Here is a 27206-nt window from a genome sequence, read left to right as displayed (position 1 = left end):
TCCTCTGGCGATGTAGAGGTGAATCCAGGACCTGCAGTGCCTTGCTCCACACTCCTATTCCCCAGGCGCTCTCTTTTGATGACTTCTGTAACCGTAATAGCCTTGGTTGCATGCATGTTAACATTAGAAGCCTCCTCCCTAAGTTTGTTTTATTCACTGCTTTAGCACACTCTGCCAACCCGGATGTCCTAGCCGTGTCTGAATCCTGGCTTAGGAAGACCACCAAAAACTTTGAAATCTCTATCCCTAACTACAACATTTTCAGACAAGATAGAACAGCCAAAGGGGGCAGTGTTGCAATCTACTGCAGAGATAGCCTGCAGAGTTCTGTCCTACTATCCAGGTCTGTACCCAAACATTTTGAACTTCTACTTTTAAAAATCCACCTCTCTTGTTTTTACAAGTCTCTCACCGTTGCCGCCTGCTATAGACCCCCCTCTGCTCCCAGCTGTGCTCTGGACACCATATGTGAACTGATTACCCCCCATCTATCTTCAGAGCTTGTGCTGCTAGGTGACCTAAATTGGGACATGCTTAACACCCCAGCCATCTTACAATCTAACCTTGATGCCCTCAATCTCACACAAATTATCAATGAACCTACCAGGTACCACCCCAAAGCCGTAAACACGGGCACCCTCATAGATATCATCCTAACCAACTTGCCCTCTAAATACACCTCTGCTGTTTTCAACCAAGATCTCAGCGATCACTGCCTCATTGCCCTCATCCATAATGGGTCAGCGGTCAAATGACCTCCACTCATCACTGTCAAACACTCCCTGAAACACTTCAGCGAGCAGGCCTTTCTAATCGACCTGGCCCGGGTATCCTGGAAGGATATTGACCTCATCCCATCAGTAGATGCCTGGTTATTTTTTTGAAATACCTTCCTCACCATCTTAAATAAGCATGCCCCATTCAAGAAATTTTGAACCAGGAACAGATATAGCCCTTGCTTCTCTCCAGACCTGACTGCCCTTAACCAACACAAAAACATCCTGTGGCGTTCTGCATTAGCATCGAACAGCCCCCGTGATATGAAACTTTTCAGGGAAGTTGGAAACCAATATACACAGGCAGTTAGAAAAGCCAAGGCAAGCTTTTTCAAGCAGAAATTTGCTTCCTGCAACACAAACTCAAAAAAGTTCTGGGACACTGTAAAGTCCATGGAGAATAAGAGCACCTCCTCCCAGCTGCCCACTGCACTGAGGATAGGAAACTCTGTCACCACCGATAAATCCACTATAAATGAGAATTTGAAGCATTTTTCTACTTCTGGCCATGCTTTCCACCTGGCTACCCCTACCCCGGTCAACAGCACTGCACCCCCCACAGCAACTCGCCCAAGCCTTCCCCATTTCTCCTTCTCCCAAATCCAGTCAGCTGATGTTCTGAAAGAGCTGCAAAATCTGGACCCCTACAAATCAGCCGGGCTAGACAATCTGGACCCTTTCTTTCTAAAATTATCTGCCGAAATTGTGGCAACCCCTATTACTAGCCTCTTCAACCACTCTTTAGTGTCGTCTGAGATTACCAAAGATTGGAAAGCAGCTGCGGTCATCCCCCTCTTCAAAGGGGGGGACACTCTTGACCCAAACTGCTACTGATCTATATCTATCCTACCCTGCCTTTCTAAGGTCTTCGAAAGCCAAGTCAACAAACAGATTACCGACCATTTCGAATCCCACCGCACCTTCTCCGCTATGCAATCTGGTTTCAGAGCTGGTCATGGGTGCACCTCAGCCACGCTCAAGGTCCTAAACGATATCTTAACTGCCATCGATAAGAAACAATACTGTGCAGCCGTATTCATTGACCTGGCCAAGGCTTTCGACTCTGTCAATCACCACATCCTCATCGGCAGACTCAATAGTCTTGGTTTCTCAAATGATTGCCTCGCCTGGTTCACCAACTATTTCTCTGATAGAGTTCAGTGTGTCAAATCGGAGGGCCTGTTGTCCGGACCTCTGGCAGTCTCTATGAGGGTGCCACAGGGTTCAATTCTTGGCCCGACTCTCTTCTCTGTATACATCAATGATGTCACTCTTGCTGCTGGTGAGTCTCTGATCCACTTCTACACAGACGACACCATTCTGTATACTTCTGGCCCTTCTTTGGACACTGTGTTAACAACCCTCCAGACGAGCTTCAATGCCATACAACTCTCCTTCCGTGGCCTCGAACTGCTCTTAAATGCAAGTAAAACTAAATGCATGCTCTTCAACCGATCGCTGCCTGCACCTGCCCGCCCGTCCAGCATCACTACTCTGGACGGTTCTGACTTAGAATATGTGGACAACTACAAATACCTAGGTGTCTGGTTAGACTGTAAACTCTTCCAGACTCACATCAAACATCTCAAATCCAAAGTTAAATCTAGAATTGGCTTCCTATTTCGCAACAAAGCATCCTTCACTCATGCTGCCAAACATACCCTCGTAAAACTGACCATTCTACCGATCCTCGACTTCGGCGATGTCATTTACAAAATAGCCTCCAATACCTTACTCAATAAATTGGATGTAGTCTATCACAGTGCCATCCGTTTTGTCATCAAAGCCCCATATACTACCCACCACTGCGACCTGTATGCTCTCGTTGGCTGGCCCTCGCTTCATACTCGTCACCAAACCCATTGGCTCCAGGTCATCTACAAGACCCTGCTAGGTAAAGTCCCCACTTATCTCAGCTCGCTGATCACCATAGTAGCACCCACCTGTAGCACGCGCTCCAGCAGGTATATCTCACTGGTCACCCCCAAAGCCAATTCCTCCTTCGGCCGCCTCTCCTTCCAGTTCTCTGCTGCCAATGACTGGAACGAACTACAAAAATCTCTGAAACTGGAAACACTTATCTCCCTCACTAGCTTTAAGCACCAGCTGTCAGAGCAGCTCACAGATTACTGCACCTGTACAAAGCCCATCTATAATTTAGCCCAAACAACGACCTCTTCCCCTACTGTATTTATTTTTTATTTTACTTTGCACCCCATTATTTCTATTTCCACTTTCTTCCACTGCAAATCTACCATTCCAGTGTTTCACTTGCTATATTGTATGTACTTCGCCACCATGGCCTTTTTTTGCCTTTACATTTACATACATTTACATTTAAGTCATTTAGCAGACGCTCTTAACCAGAGCGACTTACAAATTGGTGCATTCACCTTATGATATCCAGTGGAACAACCACTTTACAATAGTGCATCTAAATCTTTTAAGGGGGGGGTTAGAAGGATTACTTTATCCTATCCTAGGTATTCCTTAAAGAGGTGGGGTTTCAGGTGTCTCCGGAAGGTGGTGATTGACTCCGCTGTCCTGGCGTCGTGAGGGAGCATGTTCCACCATTGGGGTGCCAGAGCAGCGAACAGTTTTGACTGGGCTGAGCGGGAACTGTGCTTCCTCAGAGGTAGGGGGGCCAGCAGGCCAGAGGTGGATGAACGCAGTTTACCTCACTTATCTCACCTCATTTCCTCACATTGTATATAGACTTATTTTTCTACTGTATTATTGACTGTATGTTTGTTTTACTCCATGTGTAACTCTGTGTTGTTGTATTTGTCAAACTGCTTTGCTTTATCTTGGCAAGGTCGCAATTGTAAACGAGAACTTGTTCTCAACTTGCCTACCTGGTTAAATAAAGGTGAAAAAAAGTCAGGGTGGTTGAGGTAGTATGTACATGTAGATATGGTTAAAGTGACTATGCATATATGATGAAGAGAGAGTAGCAGTAGCGTAAAAGAGGGGTTGGCAGGTGGTGGGTGGGACACAATGCAGATAGCCCGGTTAGCCAATGTGCGGGGGCACTGGTTGGTCAGCCCAATTGAGGTAGTATGTACATGAATGTATAGTTAAAGGGACTATGCATATATGATAAACAGAGAGTAGCAGCAGAGTAAAAATAGGGGATAGGGGTGGGGGGGGCACACAAGGCAAATAGTCCGGGTAGCCATTTGATTACCTGTTCAGGAGTCTTATGGCTTGGGGGTAAAAACTGTTGAGAAGCCTTTTTGTCCAAGACTTGGCACTCCGGTACCGCTTGCCATGTGGTAGTAGAGAGAACAGTCTATGACTGGGGTGGCTGGGGTCTTTGACAATTTTTGGGGCCTTCCTCTGACACCGCCTAGTGTAGAGGTCCTGGATGGCAGGCAGCTTAGCCCCAGTGATGTACTGGGCCGTACGCACTACCCTCTGTAGTGCCTTGCGGTCAGAGGCCGAGCAGTTGCCGTACCAGGCAGTGATGCAACCAGTCAGGATGCTCTCGATGTTGCAGCTGAAGAACCTTTTGAGGATTTCAGGACCCATGCCAAATCTTTTTAGTTTCCTGAGGGGGAATAGGCTTTGTCGTGCCCTCTTCACGACTGTCTTGGTGTGTTTGGACCATTCTAGTTTTGTTGTTGATGTGGACACCAAGGAACTTGAAGCTCTCATCCTGCTCCACTACAGCCCCGTCGATGAGAATGGGGGCATGCTCGGTCCTCCTTTTCCTGTAGTCCATTTTACATTTGACATTTTAGTCATTTAGCAGACGCTCTTATCCAGAGCGACTTACAGTAGTGAATGCATACATTTAATTTCATGCATTTTTTTTTCATCCACAATAAAACATTTTAGTCCACAATAATCTCCTTAGTCTTGGTGATGTTGAGGGATAGGTTGTTATTCTGTCACCACCCGGCCAGGTCTCTGACTTCCTCCATATAGGCTGTCTCGTCGTTGTTGGTGATCAGGCCGACCACTGTTGTGTCATCTGCAAACTTAATGATAGTGTTGGAGTCATGCCTGGCCATGCATTCGTGGGTGAACAGGGATCACAGGAGGGGACTGAGCACACACCCCTGGGGAGCTCCAGTGTTGAGGGTCAGTGTGGCAGATGTGTTGTTTACCTAACCTCACCACCTGGGGGTGGCCCGTCAGGAAGTCCAGGATCCAGTTGCAGAGGGAGGTGTTTAGTACCAGGATCCTTAGCTTAGTGATGAGCTTTGAGGGTACTATGGTGTTGAACGTTGAGCTGTAGTCAATGAATAGCATTCTCACATGAGTGTTCCTTTGGTCCAGGTGGGAAAGAGCAGTGTGGAGTGCAATAGAGATTGCATCATCTGTGGATCTGTTTGGGCGGTATGCAAATTGGAGTGGGTCGAGGGTTTCTGGGATAATGGTGTTGATGTGAGCCATTACCAACCTTTCAAAGCACTTCATGGCTACGGACGTGAGTGTTACGGGTCTGTAGTCATTTAGGCAGGTTGGCTTTGTGTTCTTTGGCACAAGGACTATGGTGGGGTGCTTGAAACATGTTGGTGTTACAGATTCAATCAGGGACATGTTGAAAATGTCAGGGAAGACACCTGCCAGTTGGTCAGAACATCCCCGGAGAACACGTCCTGTAATCCGTCTGGCCCCGCAGCCTTGTGTATGTTGACCGGTTTAAAGGTCTTACTCATGTCGGCTACGGAGAGCGTGATCACACAGTCGTCCAGAACAGCTGATGCTCTCATGCATGCCTCAGTGTTGCTTGCCTCGAAGCGAGCATAGAAGTGATTTAGCTCGTCTGGTAGGCTCGTGTCACTGGGCAGCTCTCGGCTGTGCTTCCCTTTCTAGTCTGTCATAGTTTTCAAGCCCTGCCACATAAGACGAGCGTCGGAGCCGGTGTATAGTATGATTCAATCTTAGTGACTGATGTGGTGTACTTCTCAATGCCATCGGAAGAATCCCGGAACATGTTCCAGTCTGTGATAGCAAAACAGTCATGTAGTTTAGCATCTGCTTCATCTGACCACTTTTTTATAGACCGAGTCACTGGTGCTTCCTGCTTTCATTTTTGCCTGTAAGCAGGAATCAGGAGGATAGAGTTGTGGTCTGATTTACCAAATGGAGGGCGAGGGAGAGCTTTGTACGCGTCTCTGTGTGTGGAGTACAGGTGATTTAGAATTGTTTTCCCTCTGGTTGCACATTTAACATGTTGATGGAAATTTGGTAGAACTGATTAAAGTTTCCCTGCATTAAAGTCTCCGGTCACTAGGAGCGCCGCCTCTGGGTGAGTGATTTCCTGTTTGCTTATTTCCTTATACAGCTGATGACAGCAAAGGCTTTTTTATTTCAACCCTTCCAAACAACTTGTGGTAAAACTTCTTAATTATTGCCCTGTTAGTGGAAAGGGGCATTTTCAACCGTTGAGCTATTTTCTTATAGCCATTTCCTGATTTGTGCAACTCAACAACCTTTTGTTGCACATCATTACTGTATTCTCAGGTCTTTCCCATAGTAATGGATGACTATGGGAACTTGGCCTGTGTGTCACCTCATATTTATACCCCAGTGAAACAGGAAGTGGTCTTAATCACTCAGATGAACTTTAAAACGTAAAATATGAATGGGAATATACTTCAGCTAGATTGCCATTAATTGGGCACACATTTCATTTTTTATTTTTTTTCACATACATTTTACTTCAATTAAAGGTTTGATTTTTGTGAATATTTTGAATGAAAGACCAAGAGGATAAACAGAAAATACATTTTTTTCACAACCTGTTTTGCTCATATTTACCAAGGGTGACAATATTAGTGGAAGGCACTGTATGCATGTCAATCTCTCCTGGCTCAAAGTGGAGGAGAGATTGACTTCATCACTACTTGTATTTGTGAGAGGTATTGACCTGTTGAATGCACCGAGCTGTCTGTTTGAACCACTGGCACAAAGTTCGAGCACCCATGCATACCCCACAAGACATGCCACCAGAGGTCTCTTCACAGTCCCCAAGTCCAGAACAGACTATTGGAGATGCACAGTACTACATTAAGCCATGATGACAAATTGTGATTGGCAGCTTGTTCAAGTGTCTTTGAAATAGTGAACATAAATAAGGTGTTTATGTTTCATAAATGGCAGGTAGGATATACCGCAATAGCTGCAGAATTTAGTTTAAACTCCAACTTAATGATCCATATTTTGCATGCAAAACACCACTTACCAGAGGTCAATAGACTCAACGTTATCATCGGGGTAGAGAAGGGCGTGAGTGTATTTTACACATATTACAAATATACTGCTCAAAAAAATAAAGGGAACGACTTAAACAACACATCCTAGATCTGAATGAAAGAAATAATCTTATTAAATACTTTTTTCTTTACATAGTTGAATGTGCTGACAACAAAATCACACAAAAAGAATCAATGGAAATCCAATTTATCAACCCATGGAGGTCTGGATTTGGAGTCACACTCAAAATTAAACTGAAAAACCACACTACAGGCTGATCCAACTTTGATGTAATGTCCTTAAAACAAGTCAAAATGAGGCTCAGTAGTGTGTGTGGCCTCCACGTGCCTGTATGACCTCCCTACAACACCTGGGCATGCTCCTGATGAGGTGGCGGATGGTCTCCTGAGGGATCTCCTCCCAGACCTGGACTAAAGCATCCGCCAACTCCTGGACAGTCTGTGGTGCAACGTGGCGTTGGTGAATGGAGCGAGACATGATGTCCCAGATGTGCTCAATTGGATTCAGGTCTGGGGAACGGGCGGGCCAGTCCATAGCATCAATGCCTTCCTCTTGCAGGAACTGCTGACACACTCCAGCCACATGAGGTCTAGCTTTGTCTTGCATTAGGAGGAACCCAGGGCCAACCGCACCAGCATATGGTCTCACAAGGGGTCTGAGGATCTCATCTCGGTACCTAATGGCAGTCAGGCTACCTCTGGCGAGCACATGGAGGGCTGTGCGGCCCCCAAAGAAATGCCACCCCACACCATGACTGGCCCACCGCCAAACCGGTCATGCTGGAGGATGTTGCAAGCAGCAGAACGTTCTCCACGGCGTCTCCAGACTCTGTCACGTCTGTCACGTGCTCAGTGTGAACCTGCTTTCATCTGTGAAGAGCACAGGGCGCCAGTGGCGAATTTGCCAATCTTGGTGTTCTCTGGCAAATGCCAAACGTCCTGCACGGTGTTGGGCTGTAAGCACAACCCCCACCTGTGGACGTCGGGCCCTCATACCACCCTCATGGAGTCTGTTTCTGACCGTTTGAGCAGACACATGCACATTTGTGTCCTGCTGGAGGTCATTTTGCAGGGCTCTGGCAGTACTCCTCCTTGCGCAAAGGCGGAGGTAGCGGTCCTGCTGCTGGGTTGTTGCCCTCCTACGACCTCCTCCACGTCTCCTGATGTCTCCTGGTAGCGCCTCCATGCTCTGGACACTACGCTGACAGACACAGCAAACCTTCTTGCCACAGCTCGCATTGATGTGCCATCCTGGATGAGCTGCACTACCTGAGCCACTTGTGTGGGTTGTAGACTCCTTCTCATGCTACCACTAGAGTGAAAGCACCGCCAGCATTCAAAAGTGACCAACACATCAGCCAGGAAGCATAGGAACTGAGAAGTGGTCTGTGGTCTCCACCTGCAGAACCACTCCTTTATTGGGGGTGTCTTGCTAATTGCCTATAATTTCCACCTGTTGTCTATTCCATTTGCACAACAGCATGTGAAATTTATTGTCAATCAGTGTTGCTGCCTAAGTGGACAGTTTGATTTCACAGAAGTGTGATTGACTTGGAGTTACATTGTGTTGTTTAAGTGTTCCCTTTATTTTTTTGAGCAGTGTATATTTTATTTATATATTTGATTAATACACTGCTCAAAATTCAAAATAAAATAAATAATGAACATGAAAAATAAAGTTGAGAATGTAAACATATTTTCGAGGACGGGTGAAGTAATGGTTGTTGAAATCAAAAAACAAACAATTAAAAGAAAAATGTATAGAATTGTAAACAAAAATAAGACATCAAATGCAAAACCCCAAAACTTGTAAGCAAATCATTTTAAAGCGAGAGCAAAACTCTATGACAAATGATGAAAAAAAAAAGATTTGAAAAAGAATGCAAAGATATTTTCGGTTAAACTTTCCCAACAACCAATCCTACTGAATACATTTTGCCTACACTCTTGCCTTTTGGTTATGCTACTCATATCTTTGCTTTCGATGTCTGTTTCTTTGCTTTCACTGCCAGTCTTTTCGATTACAAGTTTTGCCGTTATTTTTCCGTGAAGGGCAGGGTTTAGAGGGAGGCGTAGACAATGAGTCTCCATTGGTCCTCTATTTTTGGAGTGACTGTTCGTCTTAACCCAATTAATGAACATGATTAACTTAGCAAGCAAAGCAAGAGCGTAGGCAAAATGTATTCAATAGGATTGGTTGCTGGGAAAGTTTAACCGAAAACTATATTTTCATTTGTTTTCAAATATATTTTTTTATAATTTGTCATAGAGTTTTGCTCTCACTTTAAAATGATTTGCTTACAAGTTTTGGGGTTTTGCTTTTGATGTCTTATTTTTGTTTACAATTCTATACATTTTGCTTTCAATTGTTTGGTTTTTGATTTCAACATCCATTATTTCACCAGTCCTCAGAAATATAATGCTTACATTCTCAACTTTATTTTTCATGTTCACGATTTATTTTATTTTTCAATTCAATACATATGGTGTGAAATTGACCCCATACAGCAAACCTAATGAATAATGATGGAAATGCCAGTTAAAAAAAAACTGGAAAAAAACTGTCCCTACCTATAAATTACAGACCAAATGCAAAACATAGGGCATCCTGTGAATGGACATGTCCAAACCTCGGTATGAATCTCTCATATTTTCTTTCCACCATCATAATTCACATTAATACATGTGAGCCTTGGAAAAAGCTAAACGTGTGTGTACTGACAAAGTATCCTAGAACTTGTATCCTTTTATGATTTTTTTTTTATTCAACTAGGCAAGACAGTAAATAACAAATTCTTATTTTACAATGACGGCCTACCCCGGCCAAACCCTCCCCTAACCCGGACGACACTGGGCCAATTGTGCACCGCCCTATGGAACTCCCAATCACGGTCGGTTGTGATACAGCCCGGGATTGAACCAGGGTCTGTAGTGACGCCTCTAGCACTGAGATGCAGTGCCTTAGACTGCTGCGGCACTCAAGATCCTTGCTGAGAGAGTCCTGTTGCTAGTAGGATGTCTGTCTGTAGCTATCCCATTACAGCTATTAACGATATATATTAACTGCTAACTTACAGTGAAAGTACTGATATAGTTATCCTAGTGAAAGTACTGCTATAGTTATCCAGTGAAAGTACTGCTACAGTTACTGTATCCCATTGTACTGCTATAGTTGTCCCAGTCAGAGGAATGGGACATAACCTTGCCCTTCCGTCATAGATTCACCCATTGACAGTTATGCCATGAATGTATTATAAGAACATTTATTTCAGTCTCAGATGTTACATTCACCACCCCCACCCACCCTCTATCTAGCTCTCACAAACTCAGTCTCCTTCATACATACAGCTCAGGATAGGAACGTTTCTTCCCTTTCTTTAATCTCTGTGAAAAGTGTAATTTCACTCCCAGTCTGGAACTATTTTAGAGTAGAGAGACAAGTTTGTCAAACTGAGAAGATTAAGATGTGGCGAAAAAGTCAGACAGACCGAGACATTATGATCAAACACACCTTGAAGGTTCAAATTGTAACTTTCCCTTTCTAAGGTCACAATGCTTGTGTGATAGAGATGGAGCTTTGTGTGTGACCCTGGTATAATTTGTCACACCACACACACTTGAGGAAGAAAGAAAGGAAAAAAACTGACAGAAAGACAGAGTTAAAGAGGGGCAAGAGAGGAGTGAGCGTTACGCATAGAGAAGGTATAGCTGTTTATGCATGGCTCTCATTAAATATTGTCTCTAGGGAGTTTCCTAAGGATAGAGTAACAACATTAGCTAGGGGAGTTTCCTAAAGAAACTCAGGTGTATCAGCGACTGGTTTATGACCCCTATTTACACTATATATGAATCTATAACCCCTCCCTCTGACTGGGTTTATTACGTCTCTAATGGTGTCCCACTTTCCCCTACCCCTCAACCCACCTCCTTCCCCCTACCCACCCCTCTCCTAACTGACTGACTCTGTGCTTATTATGTGTGTCTGTTTTAGTGCCCCCCTACCCCTCTCCTCCTAATTGTGTTTATTGTTCCTGTGATTCAGACGTTGGTCCCCAGACGACGGTTGTTGCAGTGCCCACGTCTCCGCCGTCTTACCCCTCTCCCCCATCACCCCCCCTGCTCCAGGCCAGACCTCCCCAGGGTGCCCCGGTGCCCCCCGTCAGGAGGTCTCAGCGCCAGAGGATCATGCGCTCCTACAGTGACCCTGTACTATTGGACCTGGCTGCCAAAGGTAAGGCAGGGTCACCCATGCACATGCCCACACACACACACACACACACACACACACACACACACACACACACACACACACACACACACACACACACACACACACACACACACACACACACACACACACACACAGTCAAAAATAGGATTATATAAACTTTATAGTTCTGGAACAGTCTGTCCTCAGTAAATCTACAGTCTCTGCATGCGTAAGTTTAGAATCTCCTCATTCTCTGAAGATTGTGACTACATTTACAAACATTTCCCTTGCACAAATTCACATTTAATATGATACCATTTGGCAGACACTTTTATCCAAAGCGTGCATATATTTTTAGTGTGGGTGAGCCCCAGCGGGAGTTAAACCCATGATGCTGACATTGCAAGTGCCATGATCCACCACTGAGCCACACAAGACCACAGCTTTTGCAAGAAAGGAAACAGCAAATGTTTATTCCTTCTGACAGTGAAGGGAGTTCAAATATATGGCTCATTAGATTTTATAGTGGGATTACATGACAAAATACAACAGTTATTTTTGTTTGTTTAATATTCACTCAGCAATAGAGCAGAAGCAAATACTTGAAATGTCAATTCACATTGTAATGAGTTCATTAAACAAGAAATAAGAAAAACATACATGTTGGTATGTTATGAAGTGCATTAAAAAGCTATATTTCTAAACTACTGTATATAAAAGGATATATGCGTGCGTGTACGTGCATTTTTGCATGTCTGCCTGCCTGCCCGCGCGCACGGCGTGTGTGTGTGTGTGTGTGTGTGTGTGTGTGTGTGTGTGTGTGTGTGTGTGTGTGTGTGTGTGTGTGTGTGTGTGTGTGTGGCAAACAATCTCACAGATCCATGTTGCCTTTTCGCTGCATGGTAGGTCATTCCAGCTGTACAACTGATGCACAGGCTGAACGGTGACACAGTCCTCCTCTTCCCCACCTCCATTTTTAGGCTGTCCGGAACTCCAGAACCTACAAACCACTACTGTTGATGACCTTTGAACTTATCCTTAATCATGTGTAAAGAGACTTACCTTCTGCCGACAATCGAATGACAGTGTCGATTTTCTTTTTACGTTTATATTTTGATATACATTGTTGATGTAATGAAAAAAGGTGAACATTTCTTACACTGTGATAAGTACGGTTCCGTTCACCCATATCCTGGTTTCCCTCAGAATCCTTGTCAGTCAGACCAATCAATACGTGTTGAAGAACTGACTGATAAAAAACAATGAAAGAAGAGAGTAAAAGTTGCGTTATGATACAACTGCACTGAAGGCAATTAATATGGACTTTTTTTTCTGTATCACTTCTGATTTGAAAGATCTTGAAAAATCTGAAGTCTCTCGCTCTCTCTCTCTTTCACACACACACACACACACACACACACACACACACACACACACACACACACACACACACACACACACACACACACACACACACACACACACCTCTGTTCCCCTCTGCTGTTTATGATCACCCGGTCTGCTACCCTCTTCAGACATTCCTCTCTGTTCTTCTCCCAGTTTTTATGCTCTTAGGAGAAGTACCAGCTGGAGTTAAACTTATTCCGTCCTTTCATACAGAGTTGAGAAAAAAAGTGAATTGCTTTCCCTTCATTGGAGTGCACTGTTAACTGATCCCCCACACACACGCACATACACTGTACAAACACACACACACCAGGGGTGAAATTAAGCCTGTACTGTCCGGTACGTAGTACCGGCAAAATAAATATTGAATATGAGCCTATGACAATAATTAAAACAAAGATGCCAAAAAAAACTGTAGGCTATTAAACTATTTACACTATGTATACGAAAGTATACTGCTCAAAAAAATAAAGGGAACACTTAAACAACACATCCTAGATCTGAATGAAAGAAATAATCTTATTAAATACTTTTTTCTTTACATAGTTCGATGTGCTGACAACAAAATCACACAAAAATAATCAATGGAAATCCAATTTATCAACCCATGGAGGTCTGGATTTGGAGTCACACTCAAAATTAAAAACCACACTACAGGCTGATCCAAATTTGATGTAATGTCCTTAAAACAAGTCAAAATGAGGCTCAGTAGTGTGTGTGGCCTCCACGTGCCTGTATGACCTCCCTACAACGCCTGGCCATGCTCCTGATGAGGTGGCGGATGGTCTCCTGAGGAATCTCCTCCCAGACCTGGACTAAAGCATCCGCCAACTCCTGGACAGTCTGTGGTGCAACGTGGCGTTGGTGGATGGAGCGAGACATGATGTCCCAGATGTGCTCAATTGGATTCAGGTCTGGGGAACGGGCGGGCCAGTCCATAGCATCAATGTCTTCCTCTTGCAGGAACTGCTGACACACTCCAGCCACATGAGGTCTAGCATTGTCTTACATTAGGAGGAACCCAGGGCCAACCGCACCAGCATATGGTCTCACAAGGGGTCTGAGGATCTCATCTCGGTACCTAATGGCAGTCAGGCTACCTCTGGCGAGCACATGGAGGGCTGTGCGGCCCCCCCAAAGAAATGCCACCCCACACCATGACTGACCCACCGCCAAACCGGTTGTTGCAGGCAGCAGAACGTTCTCCACAGCGTCTCCAGAATCTGTCACGTCTGTCACGTGCTCAGTGTGAACCTGCTTCCATCTGTGAAGAGCACAGGGCGCCAGTGGCGAATTTGCCAATCTTGGTGTTCTCTGGAAAATGCCAAACGTCCTGCACGGTGTTGGGCTGTAAGTACAACCCCCACCTGTGGATGTCGGGCCCTCATACCACCCTCATGGAGTCTGTTTCTGACCGTTTGAGCAGACACATGCACATTTGTGGCCTGCATGAGGTCATTTTGCAGGGCTCTGGCAGTGCTTCTCCTGCTCCTCCTTGCACAAAGGCGGAGGTAGCGGTCCTGCTGCTGGGTTGTTGCCCTCCTACGGCCTCCTCCACGTCTCCTGATGTACTGGCCTGTCTCCTGGTAGCGCCTCCATGCTCTGGACACTACGCTGACAGACACAGCAAACCTTCTTGCCACAGCTCGCATTGATGTGCCTACCTGAGCCACTTGTGTGGGTTGTAGACTCCGTCTCATGCTACCACTAGAGTGAAAGCACCGCCAGCATTCAAAAGTGACCAAAACATCAGCCAGGAAGCATAGGAACTGAGAAGTGGTCTGTGGTCCCCACCTGCAGAACCACTCCTTTATTGGGGGTGTCTTGCTTATTGCCTATAATTTCCACCTGTTGTCTATTCCATTTGCACAACAGCATGTGAAATTTATTGTCAATCAGTGTTGCTTCCTAAGTGGACAGTTTGATTTCACAGAAGTGTGATTGACTTGGAGTTACATTGTGTTGTTTAAGTGTTCCCTTTATTTTTTTGAGCAGTGTATGTGGACACCCCTTCAAATGAGTGGATTTGGTTATTTCAGCCACACCCGTTGCTGACAAGTGTATAAAACCAAGCTATGAGGTCGAAGGAATTGTCCGTAGAGCTCCGAGACAGGATTGTTTCGAGGCACAGACCTGGGAAAGGGTACCAAAAAACGTCTGCAGCATTGAAAGTTCCCAAGAACACAGTGGCCCCCATCATTCTCAAATGGAAGAAGTTTGGAACCATCAAGACTCTTCCTAGAGCTGGCCGCCCGGCCATGCTCAGGGAGGTGACCAAGAACCCGATGGTCACTCTGACAGAGCACTCGAGTTCCTCTGTGGAGATGGGATAACCTGCCAGACGGAAGCCAGATGGAAGCCACTCCTCAGTAAAAGGCACATGACAGCCCTCTTGGAGTTTGATAAAAGGCACCTAAAGACTCTCAGACCATGAGAAACAAGATGTTCTCGTCTGATAAAACCAAGATTAAACTCTTTGGCCTGAATGCCAAGCTTCATGTCTGGAGGAAACCTGGCACCTATGGTGAAGCATGGTGGTAACAGCATCATGCTGTGGGGATGTTTTTTAGCGTCAGGGACTGAGACTAGTCAGGATCGAGGCAAAGATGAACGGAGCAAAGTACAAATGAAAACCTGCTCCAGAGCGCTCAGGTCCTCAGACTGGAGCGAAGGATCACCTTCCATCCTGACAATGACCCAAGCACACAGCCAAGACAACGCAGGTGTGGCTTCGGGACAAGTCTCTGAATGTCCTTGAGTGGGCCAGCCAGAGTCCAGACTTGAATCCTATCAAACATCTCTGGAGAGACCTGAAAATAGCTGTGCAGCAATGCTCCCCATCCAACCTGACAGAGCTTGAGAGGATCTGCAGAGAAGAATGGGAGAAACTCCCCAAATACAGGTGTGCCAAGCTTTTAGCGTCATACCCAAGAAGACTCGAGGCTGTAATTGCTGCCAAAGGTGCTTCAACAAGTACTGCGTAAAGAGTCTGAATACTTATGTAAATGTGATATTTCCGGTTTATTTTCATTTTGGGGGCCTTTTAAAAATGTTTTACTGTTTTTGCTCTGTCATCATGGGGTATTGTGTGTAGATTTATGGGAGGAAAAAACTATTTAATACATTTTAGAATAAGGCTGTAACCTAACAAAATGTGGAAAAGTAAAGGGGTCTGAATACTTTCCGAGTTATACAGTGGGAAGAAAAAGTAAATGAACCGTTTAGAGTTACCTGGATTTCTGCATAAATTGGTCAAAACATTTTTTCTGATCTTTGTCTAAGTCACAACAATAGACAAACACACTCTGCTTAAACTAATAACACACAAACAATTATTATTTTTCATGTCTTAATTGAACACACCGTGTAAAAATTCACAGTGCAGGTTGGAAAAAGTATGTGAACCCTTGGATATAATAACAGGTTGACCCTCCTTTGGCAGCAATTACCTCAACCAAACGTTTTCTGTTGTTGCGGATCAGACCTGCACAATGGTCAGGAGGAATTTTGGAACATTCCTTTTTACAAAACTGTTTCAGTTCCACAATTTTCTTGGGATGTCTTGTGTGAACCGCTCTCTTGAGGTCATGCCACATCATCTCAATCGGGTTGAGGTCAGGACTGACTGGGCCACAACAGAAGACGTATTTTCTTCTGTTCAAGCCATTCTGTTGTTGATTTACTTCTGTCTTTTGGGTTGTTGTCCTGTTGCATCACATAACTTCTGTTGAACTTCAATTGGCGGACAGATAGCCGTACATTCTCCTGCAAAATGTCTTGATAAACTTGGGAATTCATTCTTCCGTTGATGATAGCAAGCTGTCCAGGCCCTGAGGCAGCCATGCTTTTTTTGGACAGCAGTGGCTTCTTCCATGGTGCCTTCCCATGAACACCATTCTTGTTTAGTGTTTTACGTATTGTACACTCGTCAACAGAGATGTTAGCATCTTAAAGAGATTTCTGTCTTTAGCTGACACTCTAGGATTCTTCTTAATTAACCTCATTGAGCTGTGCTCTTGCAGTCGTCTTTGCAGGACGGCCACTCCTAGGGAACAGTGTTGAATTTCTCCATTTATAGACATTTTGTCTTACCGTGGACTGACATTTAGAGATACTTTTGTAACCCTTTCCCTTTTCGAGGCATGGTTCACATCAGGCAATGCTTCTTGTGAATAGCAAACTCAAATGTTGTGTTTTTTATGGGGCAGGGCAGCTTTAACCAAAGTCTCCAATCTCGTCTCATTGATTCGACTCCAGGTTAGTTGACTGCAGACTCCAATTAGCTATTGGAGAAGTCATTAGCCTAGGGGTTCGCATACTTTTTCCAACCTACACTGTGAAAGTTTAAATGATGTATTCAATATAGACAATAAAAAAAAACAATAATGTGTGTGTTATTAGTTTAAGACTTAGATGAAGATCATATCAAATTTTATGTCAAATCTATGCAGAAATCCAGGTAATTCCAAAGGGTTCACGTACTTTTTCTTGACACTGTATATGAAGTTGAAGTCAGAAGTTTACATACACTTAGGTTGGTGTCATTAAAACTCGTTTTTCAACCAATCCACAAATTTCTTGTTTAACAAACTATAGTTTTGGCAAGTCGGTGAGGACATCTACTGTGTGCATGACACAAGTAATTCTTCCAACAATTGTTTACAGACAGATTATTTCACTTATAATTCACTGTATCACAATTCCAGTGGGTCAGAAGTTTACAAACACTAAGTTGACTGTGCCTTTAAACAGCTTGGAAAATTCCAGAAAATGATGTCATGGCTTTAGAAGCTTCTGATAGGCTAATTGACATCATTAGTCAATTGGAGGTGTACCTGTGGATGTATTTCAGGGCCTACCTTCAAACTCAGTGCCTCTGCTTGACATCATGGGAAAATCTAAAGAAATCAGCCAAGATCTCTGATTAAAAATTGTAGACCTCCACAAGTCTGGTTCATCCTTGGGAGCAATTTCCGAACGCCTGAAGGTACCACGTTCATCTGTACAAACAATAGTATGCAAGTATAAACACCATGGGACCACACAGCCGTCATACCGCTCAGGAAGGAGACGTGTTCTGTCTCCTGGAGATGAACGTACCTTGGTGCGAAAAGTGCAAATCAATCCCAGAACAACAGCAAAAGACCTTGTGAAGATTTTGGAGGAAACAGGTACAAAAGTGTCGATATCCACAGTAAAGCAAGTCCTATATCGACATAACCTGAAAGTCCGCTAAGCAAGGAAGAAGCCATTGCTTCAAAACCGCCATAAAAAAGCCAGACTACGGTTTGCAACTGCACATGGACAAAGATCGTACTTTTTGGAGAAATGTCCTCTGGTCTGATGAAACAAAAATATAACTGTTTGGCCAAAATGACCGTTGTTATGTTTGGAAGAAAAAGGGGGAGGCTGTGCTAGCCAAAGAACACCATCTCAACCGTGAAGCACGGGGGTGGCAGCATCATGTTGTGGGGGTGCTTTGCTGCAGGAGGGACTGGTGCACTTCACAAAATAGATGGTATCATGAGGAAGCAAAATTATGTGGATATATTGAAGCAACATCTTAAGACAGTCAGGAAGTTAAAGCTTGGTCGCAAGTGGGTCTTCCAAATGGACAATGACCCCAAGCATACTTCCAAAGTTGTGGCAAAATGGCTTAAGGACAACAAAGTCAATTTATTATAGTGGCCATCACAAAGCCCTGACCTCAATCCTATAGAAAAGTTGTGGGTAGATCTGAGAAAGCGAGTGCGAGCAAGGTGGCCTATAAACCTGACTCAGTTACACCAGCTCTGTCAAGAGGAATGGGCCAAAATTCACCCAACTTATTGTGGGAAGCTTTGGAAGGCTACCTGAAACGTTTGACCCAAGTTAAACAATTTAAAGGCAATACTACCAAATACTAATTGAGTGTATGTAAACTTCTGACCCACTGGGAATGTGATGAAAGAAATAAAAGCTGAAATAAATCATTCTCTCTCTTTTTACTATGATTAAATGTCAGGAATTGTGGAAAACTGAGTTTAAATGTATTTGGCTAAGGTGTATGTAAACATCTGACTTCAACTGTACATGTCTTTTAAAAATATATTTTCCTTTATTATTTTCCTCTAACCCTACCACCCCTCCCCTAATTGGAATAAACTAATGGACAACAACACTTAGGCTTCTACTTCCAGTTTATACATACTATATACATTTTACGGACACAATGTATTTTACAATAGTTATCTTTTGTTTGTTTTTAATCCCACCCTTCAGCTCCACTCAACGCCTCCTCCACTCAATGCCTATCTCTTAACACCATCCATTTTTTATATATATATTTGCAATATATTTTTCAACTGTGCTGTGATGTTGAAACAAAATATATATTTTTTTGCTTAAAGTATTATTATATCATTGACTATGTCTTTTCAAATCACCCAGTATAGCTATCTGCAGAGTTAGCTCCAGGTAAATGTTGCACTTCTTCAACCATTCATGGACCTAAGACCAAAAACAAGCTACATATGGACAGTACCAAAACAAATGATCTTATGATTCGCTCTCTTCACAACAAAATCTGCAGAGCTGGGATGGTTGTATCCCCCATATAAATAACATTATATTGGTTGCAAGAATTTTGTATAATAATTGACATTTTTAAAATTCAAAGTTTTGAACCCAGTGTTGTTTTGTGTATCAGTTCATAAACCATGTGCCATGGAATCGATACATTTTACATTTACATTTTAGTCATTTAGCAGACGCTCTTACCCAGAGCGACTTACAGTAGTGAATGCATACATTTCATACATTTTTTTTTTTTTTTACGATACATAAAAAAACTATTTTGCAATTTTTGAGTCCTTAAATGAAACTGGTATACTTTTTTATTCAAGATAACTCAAGTTTTCTTTAACCAATTTTGGTCTTTAATGCAGGGCCAACAGACAAGTTCCTAACTTTTTCCCCCTTCCATTTGCCTCTTCCATTTTTGCAGTAATGCTGCAATTAGATGGTTGTAATTTTGGGTAGAGCAGACGTTTCCATATATTTTTGTTAGCTGCATGTGTGAAAACTCCACCAGTCCTATTTATGATATCATTTACAAAGATTATACCTATTTTTCTTAAATAAAAAAAATATGTTTTTCTATCAATTAGTATATTTGACTTTAATCACAATATTTGTTCTATTATTTGTTATGTCCTTTCCCGTGGATTAAACTGAAATTGCAACCAACTTTCTATGGCTTGTTTTAAAAATAGCGATATTTTGGAGCTTATTTCATTTTCAAATAACCGAAAGTGAGAGGTTGTTATCTGAATAAAGGGAAGAAGACAATTCTTCAACATGGGATGAGATATTCTTACTAATCTGCTAGAGAACCAGTTTGGATTTAAGTATAACTTTTGTATGACTGGCGCCTTTAGTGTGAGGTCTAATGCTTTAATATTGAAAATATCTGACTTCCGAATTAATATGAATTATATAAATAGACCCGTTTAATTCTGTCTGAATATTTTTTGCTCATATAATTTAAACAGGTTGCTAGGTGTAGGCAAGACCACAATCAAATATGTAAACTGGGCTATGACTAAAGAGTTAATCAGGGTGATTTTTCCACAAATGGACAGGTATTTTCCTTTCCATGGTAGCAAAATCATATCTATGTTTGCTAACTTTTTATTAAAATGTATTGTAGTGAGATCATTTCTTTCTTTCGGGATATGTATACCGAGTATGTCCACATCACCGTCAGACCATTTTATTGGTAATCTACACGGTAATGTAAAAGTTGTATTTTTTAGTGATCCAACACTAATTTGATTGTAATCCAGATAGGTTAGAAAAAGTATCTAGATCCTCTATGAGGCTGTGGGCAGATCCAAATTGTGGATTTAAAAGAAAGCATGAATCATCAGCGTACAATGACACCTTTGTTTTTAATTCCTTGATTTCTAACCCTTTGATGTTATTGTTGGATCTGATTTTAGTAGCTAATATTTTGATGGCCATAATAATGCCGATAGTGACAGTTTAAAACTTTCTGAGAAGTAGCCATTATTTACTATTTTACATCTAGGGTTACTATACATAACTTTAACCCATTTTATAAGATATTCTCCAAAATTGCAATATTCCAGGCATTTATATATAAATTCCAGTCGTACTTGATCAAAAGCCTTTTCAAAGTCAGCTATGAATACCAGGCCTGTTTTCCCAGATTGTTCATAGTGTTTGATTGTTTCTAGTACTTGTCTTATATTATTTTCAATGTAAAAAAACCTGTCTGATTAGTTTGAATAATATCCGACAATACCTTTTTAGTTCTATGCGCTATGCATTTTGCTAGACTTTTTGCATCACAACACTGAAGTGTAAGGGACCGCTTATTTTTTAAATGGACCGGATCTTTTACTATTTGTTTCAGTAATAATGAAATCAGACCTTCTTGTTGAGTATTTGATAATCTACCATTTTTGTAGGAGTGGTTAAAACATGCTAATAACGGTCCTCTGAGTATATCAAAAAAGGTTTGGTATACCATCCAACCCTGGAGTTTTCCATGACTTAATAGCTTTCAGTGCATCAAGAAGTTCCTCCTCATTACTCTTTCTGGTGTTTTGTAACAGATGTCTCTTTCCATTCCTCAAATGATGGGTGCACAGTGCACTCAATGGATGCGGAAATTATTTTAGAGTGGACGAACGTGCGACAGTAGCCAGGCTTCCGGGAACCTTTTCAGTATTTGATATTCAGATGAAAACATCATGACTGGTTATGTTATTGCCACATTAAAAGGTAATACATTTGAAATGGTAAATGACAAATCTTTACTACTAGGCCCACATAGATGCTATTAAATTAATTGGGATTCTGTATGTAATTCTGGTAACATATGTTTAGGCCCCCCCCAAAAAAAATTGTGCACATGCAAGCGCGTGTACACATAGGAGGTACCGTACCGGGTATAAATTAAATCTACTTTCACCTGACACATTAACACACAAATTTTACACATTATTACTCACCTAGCCGGCCAAGAAGTAGCTGTAGCTTGTCTCTCTTTGGTCAGGTTGTGGCAACTGCTATCTGGTCCTGTGTTATTTATCTTCATTGTGCAAGAGATTTGTCTTTGTCTTTATTTTGCTAACTTTCTATCCAGTATGTAGGCCTATAATAAAAAAACACACACTATACATAGAAGTCAGTAGACTTGCCAGACGCAAGGAGATGTTGAGAGTAACTTGTAGAACACACAGCAGTCCATAGCTGAGAGCCAGGGACCTTGCTATAGGGCCTGAGGGAACACGCACACATTACACACATTATCCTGGAAGCACCGTAACTATGAATCATAACTCCAAAGACGTTTTGCTAATTTTAATTCTTCAGAATGTCTTTGGAACAAGAGATACAAGGAATTCAGATTGTAAATCGTCTTCTCTTTTTAGTGAAATATATGCTTAGCCGTGGCCAAATGGCACCCTATTCTCTATAGAGTGCACTACTTTTGACCAGCCCCTGCATCACTGAACATGGTTGGAGTGGAGTTACTGACATCAAAAACTTATAATTGTGTTCTGGACACAGATTAAGTCCTTCACAAAAAACACAAAATGTACAGGATATTGAAACCTAACATAGACAAATGTGTACAATGTAATATTCTCTCTTACCAGATGCGTGGGCCACTTGTAGGTTTACTGCTGTGTTGGTCTTCGTATTGACATACGTAATTGGATCCTCACAGGTTTGTTTCAATCTCATGGATCCTAGGGACTAGGGTGTCATTTAGGACGCACACCTAGACTAGTGAAGTCATCACTGACCATTCACTAGTCACTTGTGATTTCTTAGAAGAATGCTTTGTCATAGGCTAATGTCGTGTTTGATTCGTTAGAAGTGAGATCTGATCATCTACTCAGCATGACTGCAATAAAGACGTGTGTGTGTGTGTGTGTGTGTGTGTGTGTGTGTGTGTGTGTGTGTGTGTGTGTGTGTGTGTGTGTGTGTGTGTGTGTGTGTGTGTGTGTGTGTGTGTGTGTGTGTGTGTGTCATAGGGATAGCGGTAACCCTGTCATTTGCTAAACTGTGAAGCATAGCTTACGCTTCCAACAGATGTCCCACTGCATGCCAGTCTACAGACACACTAAGCCCCTACCACCCTCTCCTCCTCAGTATTAAGTTGTGAGGCGGCCACGCAGACCACCCAGACTTCCCAGTCTGCACTGGCCGCCCAGTCCTCTCGGACCCAGACAGTGACCCTCCGGCAGGGAGGTAGAGGCCCTCGGCGGTCCCGGCCCTCCTCCATGGTGGACTACCAGAGCTACAGACACACCCAGCAGCTGGTCAGTAGGTTCCTGGAGCAGCCGGCCCACTGCAGTCTGACCCCCGAGGTCCAGGAACTGGTGGACAGCATCCGCAGCGTGCTGCGCTCTGACCAGAAACAAATGGAGGAGGCCGTACGCTGTGCCAGCTACATAGAACAGGTATAGAGGCTACATAGTACAGGTAGCGGCTACATAGAACAGGTAGAGGCTTCATAGAACAGGTAGAGGCTACATAGAACCAGACCTGGGACAACTATAGTTTTACCTATGCTTCGTATAATTTTTTTTTTATAAATGGGGGAACAAATAGTTACTTTGGAGGGGACTACAACTCTTTGAATAAAGAGCCCAACAAATGACTTTTACTTTATAAAACTATTTCAATGCAGATATCAGAAATTTACTACTTTTTCTAAACTATTTAAATACAGATCTGAGAACACAACTTCTTAATATTTCTTAATATATTATTATATTATTTAATGAAGCTATTGGATTTGCTGGCTTCAACTAATTGCAGGGCTGTATCTGCCACTGCATGTTGAATATATAAATATAATGAATATCTAACACAATCTCCAATCTATCTTAGTCATATTTGATCTATACAATACTTTTCTATCTGAACATCCTGTAAATATCTATTCTCCTGAATGTCTATTGCCCCAGGTGTTCATAATCAAGTCAAACCAATTAACCAATTATATTTTGTACAGATAAGTATAAATAAGTTGTGACACTCAACCCAGACTCGGTTCCCCAAACTTGGTCCTCTGGACCCCAAGGGGTGCACCTTTTGGTTCATGCCCTAGCACTACACAGCTGATTCAAATAATCAACTAATCATCAAGCTTTGATCATTTGAATTAGCTGTGTAGTGTGCATTCCTTGGGGTCCCTAGGACAGAGTTTCGGAAATGCTGAATTAACCAATTATATTTTGATAAGATAAGTATAAATGCGTTGTGACGCTCAACTACTGTATGACTCTTTCAACATGCCACTGAAAAGGTAAAAAGCTGCAATTAACTTAATAATACCTGAAAATACAAAAGCCATTTGAAAACATTGCAAATAGCAAGTTGAATTCTTAGCTAAATCAACTTCTAACCTATTTGTCCGTCTTCTTATTTCAAACACACGCTATAACATAGTTAAAGGGATAGTTTACTCAGAATACAAACTAACACGTTTTTCCCCCTACCTTGGCTGTAGTTGATATTTGTTATATGGGATATTTTGTTTCCTTTCGACACTTAGCCATATTTTGATACTGTTAGTGTTCTCTGTAACACTTAACATTAAACTGTTCTTGTGCCTGTGTGATAAAGCTGTAATTACTTTTGGAGCAACATGTTATTAGCATGTTGTTACATAATACTTTGCTAATTGCATTTTAATTGCATAATGAGCTGAGAGTAATAGTGACTGTTCCTTATTCCACTTATGTAATAACTCCATTATTATGCAATTATAAAGCAATTTCCAAAGTCATATGTAACAACAATGTTGCTATTGTAATAATCACAAAGTTACTATATATAAGAACTTGATGTCAAGTGTTACTCTACTAAGTGTCTAACTCATTATGAAAATATATTTGTTAGTCATTTTGAAGCTGCAAAAGTGGTTTACTCTAATGTTGAGTTGATTCCATCTCCCTCATGTATTTAATTGTAGGCTATATGCTATAATAAGATTAATATATGAGAGCCCTCCAAACCATGTGCTAATGATAATATATTTAGACAAATTCAACTAACTGTTGTATCTTTTGGTTTTCAAAATACTTTCAAAGATGATTTGGTTTTCTGAGACCTGTATGAATATCAAAGAAAATAGTTGCCTTTTAGTTTAAACTCTATATAAACTATATTCAACTACCTCAAGTATTTGAAAAGTTGGTATTTTCAAATAAACTACAAAATACAACTATTTTCTGCCCAGGTCTGCATAGAACAGATAGAAGGTATATAGAACAGTTAGAACAGGTAGAGGAGTGGAGGACGGAGGGAGAAGGGGGTGAGAAGGATGAGTAGGTGAGAAAGAGGAGATAAGAAGAGATACATTTGTGTGAATTTTTGTGTGAACTATCCCTTTAAACTGGACCATTATATCCTCCTCTCCAGGTGATCACAGTATCAGAGAGAGCAGCTATCCTCCAGCCCCTCTCCCTCCCCAGGCCCCGCTCCAGACCCAGTGCCCCCCTGTTGAACTGTTCCTCCCAGACCCTGCCCCAGCCCCTCCGGAAGAGACCCGGGCTGCTGCACCTCGGGAGCTGTGGGGACCTCAGCACCTTCACCTGGGCGGAACAGCAGCCGCTAGAGGACAGGCAGGGTGCTGGCTCTGGCTCCAGGTCCTGGTCTAGAGCTGGGTCTAGAGCGGGTTCTAGGGTGGGTTCTAGGTCGACGTCACAGGCGGGGTCACGCCTGGATCATCCTGAGCGCCCCCACAGTCTCGTAGAAACTGTGCTCTGATGGAACTCTGTTATCCCATCTCAAAACCTCCCTAGCGAAGACATAATGGTATGGTCCACTGGGGGAAAACAGCCCATTGACTCCAAGTGAAGTGCTACTAGTTGTGAGGTTTGGGACTGCCACTGCGAAAGCTAGTGGAGAAAAGTCCCACAGACTGCAAGGATTAGCCTTTGGAAAGGCTGCATGGGAGTGTGTGGTTGTGTGCCTAAGTTGTGTCTGTATGTGTTTTTTTTTTGTTTGTGCTGTGCTAATATTGTTGAAGTTTACCGGTATATGTTCAGTATAGATGTTGTTTGCATCGTGAGAGATGATCTGGGCCACCTTATACTGAGCCATAGAATCAAAGGTTTCAAAATGGTTTCCAAATATTTCCCATTAACAATTCTCTGCTACAACCTGTTCTGAAATGATTGGCACTGAACATATGGCTAGACAGCAAGCATGTGCACAGATAGGAGTGTACCTGTGTCAAGCACCTGCCCCTTTGCCCTCCCACTCGCCAAGTCCCATTTTGGGTGGCGGTATACTTGTTTTTTTGTATACAGTTTTTGACATTGTTGTTCTGAACCCACTGCCCGCAGGTCATCGTTAAGTTCGCCACCCCCACCCCGTCTGTTGATTGCGCCTGTTGGTCTGCCTTGTACGGAGCTTGGGCACGCCCGGGTTGTGCCTGTTTCCCAGTCTGCCCTGCCACTTGATTTACATAATCATCAGTATTCGGTCTGGTTGGCTGATACGTGCAGCAGCAATACAGGTAGTCTGTTGCTAACCACCATATACTAAAATATCCACACGTCACTAACCAGCCATATACTGTATCATGAGTTAGACGATTGTGAATATTCTATTATGAAGTTATTTAAGAGCATTTATTGATCACAATCAGTAAAAAATAAATCAAGCTTGCTAACTAGCAGTTTAACGTCAATCATCAACGATCAGCTGTATCCTCACCCTATTTTCCCGTAGTCAATCATGTATTTTTCTGATTGGTGTGTTGTTGCAGAAATAAATAGGCTTATGCTAAAAAAAAAAGTTTATGAAAGTCATTTTTCTTCAAAGGTCAATGCACGGACCTGCTAGACAGCAATTTTGCCCTGAACAATAAGAGCTAGATTCAATCCAATCGCCCCTTTTCGGCAATGCATCTTTCAAAGGCAATGTTTCCACATTTGCGGTAAATGCTATACATGTCTGCTCAATCGAAAATTACCTTCAAATGTCAATCGCGATTGAATTTAGGCCTAACTTCAAGGAGAACTGCATGTGAAAGTCTATGGAAGGAAGAGTCTCTCATGCAATACAAGAGTGTTTAGTCTTGGGATGCTAAATTTAGCTTCAATTCATTAAATCAAACTGCATCATTTAGACTGGGATTTAACCCAATGCGCATTATAGAGCAGTGCACCGGACTGCGACAATGTGCCTTTTAAAGGCAATGTCCCTAACGTTTCGCTGAGATGCCATTCATGGTAAATGCTGCGGATGTTCCCAGGCTTAGTTACCTTTAAAAGGCACATTGTTGGCTGTCCAGTGCATTGCTCTATAACACGCCTTGGATTGAATCCTGGCCTTTAAAGGCAACAAAAAGTGGTCTGTGTGGTCCGGTGGTTACAGCCGCTGACCCCGGCACACATGTATGCCAGTCTGCATGGGTTTGAATCGGGCCCACTGCCATTTGACTCACCCTTCTCCATCTTCCACACTGTAGTACCTCTTCAATAAAGCAACAGAAAAAAAGGAGTGGGACTCCCGCACTCTTTAAAAAAGAAAGCGACAACAGTACCG

The 27206-nt window shown here is 42.6% G+C and overlaps 1 protein-coding gene across 1 annotated transcript in view; it reads left to right on the top strand.

Moving 5' to 3' along the window:
- LOC106584888 (protein FAM189A2-like) overlaps positions 1-27200 on the top strand; it is a 94425-nt gene extending 67225 nt beyond the window's left edge. Inside the window, exons 8-10 of the mRNA XM_014170500.2 lie at positions 11046-11234; positions 22791-23101; positions 25071-27200. Coding sequence (XP_014025975.2) covers positions 11046-11234; positions 22791-23101; positions 25071-25418 — 848 coding nt within the window. The 3' untranslated portion in view covers positions 25419-27200. The remainder of the gene's footprint in view (positions 1-11045; positions 11235-22790; positions 23102-25070) is intronic.
- Positions 27201-27206: the final 6 nt, after the last annotated feature.

Source organism: Salmo salar, chromosome ssa24 (assembly GCF_905237065.1).
Source record: "Salmo salar chromosome ssa24, Ssal_v3.1, whole genome shotgun sequence".
In the NCBI taxonomy this organism is placed as follows: domain Eukaryota; kingdom Metazoa; phylum Chordata; class Actinopteri; order Salmoniformes; family Salmonidae; genus Salmo; species Salmo salar.
Note: the sequence above shows the minus strand (reverse complement) of the source record. Positions and strands in the feature narration are given on the sequence as shown.